Source organism: Bos mutus, chromosome 3 (genome assembly GCF_027580195.1).
Source record: "Bos mutus isolate GX-2022 chromosome 3, NWIPB_WYAK_1.1, whole genome shotgun sequence".
Lineage (NCBI taxonomy): Eukaryota > Metazoa > Chordata > Mammalia > Artiodactyla > Bovidae > Bos > Bos mutus.
In genome coordinates this window covers 32,423,619-32,434,969 of record NC_091619.1, presented here as the reverse complement: position 1 = coordinate 32,434,969, position 11,351 = coordinate 32,423,619, and the positions used below count along the sequence as shown (strand labels likewise).

The following is an 11,351-nucleotide window of genomic DNA, read 5'->3' as shown; positions in this document are numbered from 1 at the left end:
TCCTGGCAGACCCCAGCCTGGTGACATCTCCTCAATCCAAAGTAACTGAAATTCATTAATAAATTTAGAGCAAACTCAAAAGGCAGGAGATAGTGGCTTCCACAGTGCTGTTTCCATTTGTGCTCTCCTACCATTTGTGACCTAATCTAGCTTCCTGTCAGGAGTTGAGGGCCTTATGCATTGCCCTCTTAACCTTACAAACTTGCACCTCTATGCCCCTTCTGACAGACAGTCATAGGCTTCATTTATAGTCCCTTGAAAAATACACTTGGGCAAAAAATTATGCTCAATGTCACCAGATTTGCCAATCTCCTAGGAATCATCTATGGCTTTCAGGTTAAGAAGCTCTACCATCAGAGATCATCCTTGAAGTACTTTAACATTCCTTGGGTGAAAATGAGAAGACGCTCAGAGGTCTTGAAGTCACAGACCTTGACTTCTTTGCCTCCAGTTTGGTTTCCCCTGAGATGAAAGAATGAATACGGGGTGAGGTGTAAGGGAAAAGAGAATTAGGATCTCTTTTCCGATGTGATGGGGTAGGGGACAGGCTTTTGTGTCTTGAGTGTATGAAGGTGAGAAAGAACGTTATCAGCTGAGGAGAAAGATGTGGATGATTAAGGTATCAATATTTTCTAGGCCTTAGCAAGGAAAATAACAGATCTGATGAGAAATCACCCTATGATGAAGCTCTGGTAGCAGCCCTGCCAGCACAGAAAATATTCGTTAGAAAAAGAAGCCAAAGTGATGGATGGAGTCAGGGTCCAACCAGGATTTGGGAAGAGGCGATACAGGGTATCGATCATCGATCGCAGTTATCAGAAGGGGAGAGACGCATCACCAGAGATGCTGCAAACACCAGCAGCCTCGGGGCTACCCCAGTTCCGGGGCTGGCTCTGGCTCACAGATAGCCTTCTGTCATCCTGACAGGTGATCGTGGTCAGCTCAGCTAGGTCCTACCAAATCCAGAAAACGCTATTCCAACCCTCTGCTCTGCATCAGGGCAGCGTGGGTTTCCCACAAAGACACACCAGAGTTGAGGATTCTCCCCCACTCCAACCCCTGTGTCCTTCAGCACATCCTACAGACCCCCTCCCTTTGCCCTTCTGATTCATAGCGCCCACCTCCCTGCACCTACCCTATTCGATCTACAGGGAAGCGAAGTCGATCGTGGCCGCCAGCCCGAGAAGGGGAGCCAGCCAGCTGGCGGAGGCACGGCTTAAAGGGGCATCTTGGGCAGAGAGGTTTGGGACTGGGGTCTGTGTGCAGTGAGTTTAAGAGAGGGGCTGGTAGCAGAAAGAATGCGTTCACAAGGGTTAAGAGAGGAGGTCCTGAGGCTTTGGTCTCTTTCTCCCCCCGCAATCATGCATTTTGGAGGGGCTCTCGCGGCAAGTTCAGTAGGCAACAGCACCACCTAGCTGACTACATTTCCCAGAAGGCTATGTGGGCGAGAGACTGAGAGCCAGACGAATAGTGCTGCACTTGCGCAACTGAGCTGGAAAGGTGGGAGGGAGAGGGGAGGCGTGCCCGCGGCGGGGATGAGGGGAGGGGGCCGCGCGGCGGCGGCGCCTGGGCGGGCGCGCGTCCGCGGCGGTGATGGCGGTGCGTGAACGCGCGGCGGCAGCAATGGCCGCTCTGGAGCGGCGGGTGCCGAGTCTCGATGACTTCGCGGGACAGAGCTGGAGCTCGTGGGTGGAGCGGGCCGATCTGCCCGCGGCCGATGGTGAGTGAAGCTCCCCTAGAGTCTGAAGACCCCATCCCTGTCTCCCCTCCCCCGCTCCGGGCCCCCGCCAGCAGAGGGGAGCTGCCGACGGGAGCCGCCGTCCGGCTCCCCGGCCCCCCAAACAAAGGACCCGCCGGGTCCTAGTGCCCGCCTTCTCCGCCACCTTCGCGCCTCCGGGTCCTAGCGCCGGCTCTCCGCCAGCAGCCCACCCTGCCCACCTCTGTCTCTGCCGTCGCCCAGTACCTGCCCCTACATCTGCTTTCCTTTATGTTTCTAATTGCCTGCTGTCCTCCAGCTTCCGCCCCTCTTGCACCTGCCTCGGGCTTTCCCCATCCGCAACAGTCCTCTCCACGTGTTTCCCACGCACCCCAATTCTGTGCCCCCCTCCCAACCCCCCTTGTTCCGTCGCCTTCTGCCCCACACCTTCTGCTCCTTTTCGGCGTTTGCCTGTCGACTGCAGTGCCACTGGACCCCCGCCTCCTCCGCATTAGTTCATCGGTCCATCCATCTATCCATCCTCCCTTCCTCCCTCCTTCTGTCCATCCATCCATGCCTCCAACCCCTCGTCCTTTCCCGGGCCTCTTGCCCTACCTCCCGGGCTCTCTCCCCTGACACCCACCTTCTCTAGGCCCCTGAGTGCTTTTGGTGGAGCAGGCTGACAGCCCCTTTCCTGATCTTTGTCTCCTGGGCCCCAGGGGGCATCTGGCCTCGTGGTCTTTGGGGTGACAGCAGGCATCACGCCCCTGAAGAAGTTTGCAAGTGAGAAGAGGTGGAGGAGGAGACCACATGGAGCCGTCTCTGATGACACTTGTTCTCCTCTGAGACATCCAACTCCCAGCTCAGTTCTGTCCATTACTGCATTTTAACCGACTTCAGAGTGGGGGCTGCCCCTTGTCTCTTGCATACCTAACCCACCCCCTCACAGCTGTAGATTATATAAGACTCTCAGTATTCTCATTCTAGAAAGGGGCAAGTCTGTTAGTAGGTGTCAGAAGCAGACCTAAGTGGGAGCCTCAGGCCACCCTAGAACTGCCCCATGCTGGGTGGGCAAGGATAGGGCCATTGTCAGGGTCTGGGTGCATTGAGAACCGGAAATGGAATCAGACGGGTTTGGTGACTCAGAATTGATTTTTTTTTTCCAAGGGACAGGGAGGGGGCGTAGAGGAGGGAGGGGAGAGCAGTAAGGTAGGGGGATGGGGAAAGAGCTGCTTTGCATAGATAAGATGTTTTTGTCATCAACCCAGAAACTGAGGTACAAGGGCAACCCTTGCCCAAACCCCCTTAAGAGGAAGAGGGTTTTCGTAGCTGACCAAGGGGACTTTGAAGATGCTGAAGGGCCCCAAGATAGCAGTTTCTCTGCTGTATGGCCATCCTGTCAGTGCAGGACCTGAGTAACTGGGTGTAACTTTCACAATGGCATGGCAACCCAAGTGAAACAAAATTGAGGTTGGGGACCTGGGAGAGTATCTGTTTGGGATGCCACAAAAAAGCAGAAAGAACACATCTGAGAAATGTCAAGGAGGGCCTCAGGGATCTGTAGTAAAATAAGTGAAGGACTGTTCCCCATTTACATGGGGAAGCAGGCCCAGAAAAGAGATAAGTACCCACAGTCACCCAACTAGTCAGCAGTGGGATCCTGAACTGCACCTTGGAGTAAAGGAGCCACACGAAAGGATCCTCGAGGTGGAGCCAGCTTATTCCAGAGGCAGCAGGTGAAGGAAGAATGACCACTTGAGAAAGATCCACTGAATGGTTCTCTGGGTGGTCCTGAGCACCGGGTGCTTGTCAAGAGGCAGGGGCTTCCTCCTGCTTGGCCACAGCACCTGGTCGGGTTGGAGATGGGCGTCTGGGATGGGAGTGGTCCTTCTGAGCTGTGTTTCTCCTCCAGGGGCTGAGTTGGAGGAGAGTAACAAAAACCCGAAGAAGTTGGATGCCATGACCCTCATTAAAGAAGGTGGGAGTCGGCACACATTAGGGCTGGGGCCCAGGGCAGACAGGACCACCTTTCCTTCTTCTACCACCGCCTAGGAGGTGGCTGCAGCCGGTGAAGCAGCCAGTCTGGGCATTCTCACTTTGATAGGTCTGAGTCAGCCTCTTCCTCTGGCTCCTGTGACTTACTGAGGCAGATCCTAATCATTGGTGTTTGGTGCTCTCTCACCTGAAAGCTTGCATTCTTAGGGATTGGTTAGATTGAACTCTGGAAGCATCCATCATAAAGCCTGTTATATCAGCTGGGAGGGGAAGTGTCATCTGAGTGGTGGGTGGGTCTCTTCTCTGATCTTACAGGGAAACACTGGCATCCCCAGCCCCAGTGATAAGGGCTTCTGTCGTTGCAGACATGTCCATCTTCGGGCACTGCCCTGCCCATGACGACTTCTATTTGGTTGTATGTAACCATTGCAGCCAAGTGGTGAAGCCTCAAGCTTTCCAGAAGCACTGCGGTGAGGGGAGCCCTAGGGAGGAGATAGAGGGAACAGGGGAAGGTGGAACTTGGAACTCTGAGGACAGGGCCAGTTGGGAGGTCACGTGGGTAATGGAGGGAGGCTTTGTGAATAGGAAGGTGGGGTGGGGTGGAGCTTCAGACATTGTGGTTGGTTGGGATTATTGTTGAAGCAAACTTCTAGCATCTGGTGGAGTAAAGTTCTAGCATCTGGGAAGAGCTAAGAGGTTCAGGAAGCAGAGTCCTAGAATTTTCAGTCTTGAAGGTGCAGATTCAAAGGGGAAGGAGGCAAATCTAAAACCTAACATTCGGAAACTGCAGATTCTCTATCATAAACCTGTGAGCAGGGTTAGGAGGATGAGGCAGGAGGCAGTTAATAGCACTCACCTCGATTGCTCTCTCCTCCTCCTGCGACAGAAAGAAGACATGGGCCCCTCAGCAAGCTCTACACCCGGGCCCCACCTCCACCTCCAGCCCCTGCCAGCTCTCAGAAATGCCATGTAGTGAATGGGCAGGGCCCTGCTTGTAGGGGCCCAGGTTCTACCAAAACCTCCTCCAGGGAGAAGGGCCAGGGGTCTCGCAGCCGTGGCCATCAGCCTCCTGAGAAGACCCAGAAGGACAACCTCTGGTAAGGAAAGGCTGGAGACTCCCTGAAACAAGCCCTGACCACACAGCCCAAGGAGGGGTTGACACAAATGGAAGCAGCCATGGGGCGATGGGCACTGCTCATGGTGGGAGGGAGCCAGCTGTCTCTGCAGCTCCCTTCCGCTTGCTCCAGGGAATATGGGATTCCCTTGTCCCGAGTTCTGCACCCCTGCAGGAGCCCACCCAAATTCTGGGAAAGGAGATGGTCCTGGGCTAGAATCCGGGGCCCAGACCCAGCCTCCCTACCTCCCAGCCTACACCGTCTCTCCACGTATAGCCTTTTCGTGCCTGTGGTGAATCTGGAGAAGATGTCCAGTCTTCCGAAGCCCGATGGACATGGAATCAGGGTGGCCCCGCCCTCTGCTTTCCTCAGCCAGCCAGGTGGCCTCACCAAGGACTCCCCTGGAAAAAATCCCATGGCATCCCCTTCTAAAGAACTTCCTGGCAGAGAGAGCATCGAGATAGCCCCCAGCGAGGGTCCCAGTCACCGGACTGAAGGCAGCCCTTCTGAAAAGGAGCCTGGTGGGGCCAAGCTGCCCCCTAAAACCCACCGCAAGATGGCTCGTGAGTAGTCATGGTCTTGGGGGTCAGGAAGGTAGAGTGGGGACTCCTTTGGACAACTTTGTCCTTGGGTCTGATGGAGAGGGGGTCAGTGAAGAGGGGGCTTGGCCATCACAGATTTCTGGGGTACAGGGACCCCTGGTCATCCCTTGACACGGGCACTCACTCGACCTGCTTGCTTTCTTGGAAGATTCTCTTCAGTCCAGCTGTCCTGATTAAGGCTATGGGAGCCTGTGCCCAAGGGTGAAGGTATTGTTCCTCACCCTGGGCTATGGACCTTTATCTTTTTTCTCACCTAGATCCAGGGCACCAGAAACCTCCCATAGCTGGTTTCCCTGGCATTCCAGATGCCTGTGGCTGCTCCTGTTTCTTGGTATATGTTGCTCTTTTTGGGGCTTGGAGCCCCTCAAAGGATTCTTGGGCTGGTAATGGGGACGGGATGGTTCTTACGCCCAGCAGAATGCTGCTGATGTCCAGAGGAGTTTGTCTGGAAGGCTACAGCCGCAGACTTGAGAGCCAGAGGCTTTCCTGCCTTAGGCCCAGCTCTTCCCAGGCCTTTGGCATGAAGATGCCAGACCTTCCCCTGGGCCTCCTCTAAGTGGCTGTGGGGTTCATGGGACCTGCTTTCCCCACAGGGAAGGAGTGTGACCTCAACAGGCAGTGTGGGGTAATAAATCCAGAGACCAAAAAGATCTGTACCCGCCTTCTCACCTGCAAGGTAAGCTCTACTCCCTCTGCCTGGTGAGGGAGAACATGGACCCTGGGAAGGGAGAGGAAGTGCGATCTTATCCAAGGTCCAACTCAAGGGATGGGGATTAAGCCCAGACCAGGGATGGGGAGAAGGGGCTGCCCCAGTGGGCCCAAGGTAGGGACAGCAGGCAGGGGGTGGCTCCCAGATCCCCCCCTAATCTGTCTGCTTGCCTAAGCCAGAACACACTGCTTCCCCTTCCCCTGCTCAGCTCACACCCCCTCCCCACCCTCCACCCTGCTGTGTTCTAGATCCACTCGGTGCACCAGCGCCGGGAGGTCCAGGGCCGAGCCAAGGACTTTGACGTGCTGGTGGCAGAGCTGAAGGCCAATTCCCGCAAAGGGGAGTCTCCCAAGGAGAAGAGCCCAGGGCGCAAGGAGGCAGCTCTCGAGCGCCCCTCCCAGGAGCCCCCCGCCTCAGTCCAACTTGTGGCAGCAGCAGCTGCTCCCAGCGGCGCCTTCTCTGCTCGTGCCAAGCCGACCTACCCCTACTGTGCACTGCCCAGGTAGGTCCAGGAGCCAGCACCCATCTGACCTGGGGACGCTTGGCCCCAAACCGTCAGGGACCCCTGGAGACAGGCCCCGGGGTGTCCTGGAAAATGCTGCTCACTCCACCCTGATGTGGGGGAGGAGACCTGGCAGTGATGTGGAAGCAGGTGATTCCCCCACTGCTAACCTGGCATACTGCAATACCCCTGCCTCTCTGTAGCGATCCAACACCCAGGATAAAAACACTCTCCCAGCTGCTCCCACCAGGCGAAAAGTCGTCATCGGGGAGCCAGAAGGGTCAGGGTCCTGGGTGAGGCAGTCCTTCTGTGTATTTATTCACTGGCCCCTTCGTGTGCAGAGGCTGCGCTGGACCCGGGGGAGAGCCTGCCTTGCTGAAGGAGACACACACCCATCTCTGCCTGTAACACGAGGGGCAGACACGAAACACAGGCTCAGCTCACAGAGAGGCTCACAGGAATATGTGATGCAAGAAGGGGGTTGAGAAAATTGACTGGGTTGACCCGAGCTGAGTGCAGTTACACTCAGAAGATTTTCTGGAGGAGGCGAATCTGGAGCAGACTTTCCCCCTGAGGAGGCAGGGCCTGGAAAGTGAAGGGGCTGGGGAGAGAATCCCTTGGGAGCTGTGGCCCCTGATCTTTCTGGCTCTTGACTCTCTGAGCTCTGCTGTCCCCTCCCTCCCTGGCCCCCTTCCTCTTTGTCTGATGGCCCACAGGGTGTCTGCCCTGGCTTTTTGAGCTTAGTGGGTTCAGAGACAACCCACCCCCGTCCCCGACCCACGTCTATCACATTGCTCTCACATCCCCTTTGGCCCTTCCAGGTCCCGGGCTTCCTCTGAGAGTGAGTTGGATGATGAAGGCCCTTGTGGTGATGGGGATCCAGGCCTGTTCCCCTTCCCCCTGCCCCGGGGTGGGGCCCAGGCCTCCAGTGAGGAGAGTGAGGAGGAGGGGACATCTGATGAACTCCACCTCCCCACTGACTGCCATTATGCAAACCGGCCTCCTCGGCCACAGGCGGTAAGGACCCAGGGGGGTGGGGGTGAAGGGGCAGCCCTCCTGGCCCAGAGTGTGGGAAGGAGGTCCGATTCTGTGTGAAGGTACCCTCCCTGTATTTCAGGCACCGGTAACCATGTACCTTCCTTCTGCCTCCAGTTCTGCACCTTTGGGAGCCGGCTGGTGAGTCCAGGATGCTACGTGTTTAGCCGCCGGCTGGACCGGTTCTGCTCGGCCCTGAGCTCCATGCTGGAACGGCACCTCAGCTCCCACATGTGGAAGTGAGTCTCTCGGCCCCAGAACTTCCCTCCCTGGGTCCCAGGCACTCATGGGCTTCAGAAGCCCTAATTCTTCACACATACCTAGAGACGTGGCTTGGCTATTGGCCAGGAAACCCCCAAGTAGGATGAAGAGGAAGTGGGGAAACTTGGCGGCCTGGAGCTAGGCTAAGGTCGGGCATGAATGGGTCGTCTGGGGGTGGATCTTAACTCTTACCAGTACCTTTTAGGTAAGTAGGGATAGGGGATGGCTAACCTGAGATTTACAGTGAGATTCTTAAAGCATCTATATTTTAGTTCCATCTCTGTCTGTCCCTGGGCCTTCTTCGTGTTCCTCAGTTCCAGCATCTCCCAGAAGATGGCAGCACCACCAGGGTTTCTGGGCCATTTCTCCATGGGGCGGAAAGGCTGTTGTATATTGGTAGGGATGCCCTCTGGCTTGTTTGGCATCACAGTGGGGCTCTCTTTTTGCCACAGGAAGATCCCACCGGCGGCTGAGCCTCCATCCCACCTTGTCAGCTCCCTCCCATCTGCTCCCCTGAGTCCATCCCCTACGGGCAGCAGCCCTCGCCTTCCAGGCCCACCCCCCAGACCCACCTGCCCCGCCTCCACGCCCCCCACCAAGGACAGCCTTGTCCCCAGCTACCCTGCAGGCTCCCCCAACGTGGCAGCCGCCTGTAGTCAGGCGGAGTGCATAGGCGGGAGCCAGGCCATCACCTCACCACTGCCTGCCAACACGCCATCCCCGTCGTTCAGCAAGCTCCCACCTTCCAAGGCCAGCAAGTCGTCCAAAGGCAAGGACAGGCTTGAGGTGGAGGCTCCTTCTCGAAAGCGAAAGTTATCGCCCGGCCCCACCACTTTCAAACGGACTTGCATCCTGGAGCCCACTGGAAAAGGCAAGCCCTCTGGATGCCGGGGCCTCACAGCCAAGACTAAACCTGCTCTGGGCCTGGGGCTTAATGGGACGGTGGGGCCAAGAGTGAAGAGGGCAGGGCCTCTGGACTGTCGGGGTTCCCCTCATCAGCCCCCTACGCCAGTCAAGGCCTCTCAGCTGGACAGCCAGGGGGTGGCTGGACATGCGGCCAAGGCCCTGCCGACCAACTGCCTCTCTGAGGAGGAGGTAGCCAAGAAGCGGAAAAACCTGGCCACTTACTGCCGGCCAGTGAAGGCCAAGCACTGCCAGGCCGGTGCCCCTGCTGACGCGGCCTGCTCTGTGCGCCGCAAGAAGCCGGGTCCGGCCCTGGCCTTTGAGGAGAAGTGTTCTACACTGCAGGTACCAGCCTGGCTCCCTGAAGATCGGGGGCGGGAAAGGGTCAGGATGGATGAGGTTGGCGTGCCCAGCAGGAACCTGACAGAAAGAGGTGCCTAAGTAAAAAATTTGTGCAGGGAGGGGAAGACTGGGGAAGTTGAGAGTTCCTGGGCCATCTTCTCTAGGAAGAGGTGACCCCAGCTCTTGCTTGATGGGCCTTCCCCTTCCCCAGCCCTGTCTCTTGGGCTAAGGAGATGTTGCCTCTGCCTCTCCCCCTTCCCCAACTTTTGCTTTAATTAAAGGGCCACTATCTGAATTGGCTGTGGCCCTCACTCCAGGAACTGGAGCTACCTCTGTTCCCTGAAGGAAAGGAAGTTGGACTCCATGAGCTCTGATAAGAAAGGTTTGGGCAGTGGGGTTGAGCTGGGGTCCCAGAGCTGTGGCCTAACACACTGGGCACAGGGTGGGTGGGCTGGTCTTGTTTGTTGGTTTTGTGTTCGGGCATTAGGGCCTGAAAGGGCAGGGACACCACCCAAGGTCCCCATATGCATGACTGCCCACCTTGCACATGTATCCACTGCCAGGTTTTCAGGTGTCAGGCAAACTCTCCAGGGTTTCCAGTAAAGCCAGCAGCCAGATTTACTTGCCTCTTCTGATGGGAGCCCTGAAGTAGCATGCTCTGAGCTTTACATATGATCTTAGCCAGGAAGGATGAATTGGGTGGGAAGAGGGGATGCCATCCTGGTTTAGGCACTGACCAGGTGCATCCCAACACATTTGGCACCCATATGAGAGTAATAATAAGTTGACAGTTGCCCAGGGTTTGAGTGTGTTTGTGTCCCCCACTTGCATGGGTGATCTCCAGACTGCCTCTGCTGGGCAGGCATTTATCCTCCCCCATGCCTAGCTTTATGCAAGACCAGCAGGAGGAAGTGGAACCTTAGCTTTTATGGCCCACATAGTTCACTGGATAGGAGGACAGGTAGACCCCCTAGCCTGACCCTGTCTCTTGCCTCTTGTCTTCCTGCAGTCAAAAGCCCATTAACGAGAAAGTGCCTGCCCACTGCAATGGAGCCGCCAGCACCTCCTCCCCTCCAGATCCGGGCCCCAGGCTGCTGCCGCTTTTTATAACTTTATATTATTTTTTTTAAGAAAAAAAAAAAAAACCTCTTTAAAATACCTCAAGACTGTCTTCCTGTTCTGTTGCTGCTAAGAAAATATAAAAACAGAAACATAGGAAGGAAAGAAGTGTAATAAAATGAGTGTCCTTACTGTCCCCAGCTACACCCCAGGAGGCTGACCTGATAGGCAGCCAGCCTCCAGCTCCTATCACTTGCCTGCAAAAGAATCTCTTATGGTCATATGTTTTTGTACTTTTAGTCTCTGGAAATGGCTAGGGGTTGTGTCACTGGGGGAGTCTTGGGATGAGGAGGCATGGGGCTCCTAGTGAGCAAGAGGACTACAGTCCTTTTGGGGAAGGAAACTTGATGGGGGAGGGGAGCCACACCTCTGGGTCTACTCTTGGATCTTCGCCTTGAAGGTCTAGGAGAATCAGCCTGTGGCCCTCTTCTGGTCTTCCAGCAACCCGGCACCTGCATCCTGTCTCTGAATTACTGCCTCAGTTTCTTCAGCTCCCCCTGCCTCGTACTAGTAGCCTCATTTTCTCAACCACTGGAGCTGAAGTAGAGTTTGTAATTGCTCTCAGGATGTCCCTGATTCCTGTGGGATTGCCTGTTTTGGTCTCTCGCCCCATGGCCTGTGGGTTTACTCTTAAGGAAGGGGTTCAGCCTCTCCCAGGTAGGCCTTCTTAAGCGGAAGCACACCTTTTCTGGAGGCAGAAAGGGAAAAGGTAAGACCACTTACAGAAATCCCCTTGGTGTGGGAGGCAGCCAGCGTGTGGGAGGTCCTAGTCCCTCAGGATCACCTGGCTCCCCAGGGCTGAGCAGATGGTGTGCAGGCGGCAAGGGCTGGGAGTGCCCTAGATTTTCCATTTGTCTCACTGGGGACAAGAGCTACTGTTCAGATAGGGGACACGACTGTTGCGTGTCTCTCCTTTGGTCCTCAAACCCTAATTCACCAGGCACGGGGCACTAGTTTTTAGCTTTATCCGTTCCTTTTCAATCTCCTTGCTTTTAGGCAGAGGAGACTCTAACTCCCTTAACAAGACGGAAGGAGGGGTGGCGGGAGAGTGGGCAACTAGGGAAATCCAGTA

General features: G+C 55.9%; 1 protein-coding gene across 3 annotated transcripts; it reads left to right on the top strand.

The window, feature by feature from the left end:
- ATXN7L2 (ataxin 7 like 2) lies at nt 1-10,320 on the top strand. Of its 3 annotated transcripts, none has more exons than XM_070367532.1 (11): nt 1-1,720; nt 3,609-3,674; nt 4,057-4,161; nt 4,578-4,788; nt 5,179-5,369; nt 6,002-6,084; nt 6,366-6,619; nt 7,441-7,636; nt 7,772-7,893; nt 8,368-9,163; nt 10,170-10,320. In XM_070367532.1, exons 1-11 carry the CDS (start codon nt 1,594-1,596, stop codon nt 10,182-10,184), a joined length of 2,166 nt encoding a protein of 721 aa, XP_070223633.1. In that variant the 5' UTR covers nt 1-1,593; the 3' UTR covers nt 10,185-10,320. The 3 variants fall into 3 exon arrangements, with proteins under 3 accessions (XP_070223633.1, XP_070223632.1, XP_070223634.1); XM_070367531.1 differs by having other exon boundaries at nt 5,083-5,369; XM_070367533.1 differs by lacking the exon at nt 4,057-4,161 and having other exon boundaries at nt 5,083-5,369.
- Nucleotides 10,321-11,351: the final 1,031 nt, after the last annotated feature.

Bases quoted from the DNA above. Each gene is read 5' to 3' on its own strand.
- ATXN7L2 (XM_070367531.1), top strand. From the start codon at position 1,594: ATGGCGGTGCGTGAACGCGCGGCGGCAGCAATGGCCGCTCTGGAGCGG. The intron at 1,721-3,608 runs GTGAGTGAAGCT...TTTCTCCTCCAG, and splicing joins CGATCTGCCCGCGGCCGATG to GGGCTGAGTTGGAGGAGAGT. The intron at 5,370-6,001 runs GTGAGTAGTCAT...CTTTCCCCACAG, and splicing joins AACCCACCGCAAGATGGCTC to GGAAGGAGTGTGACCTCAAC.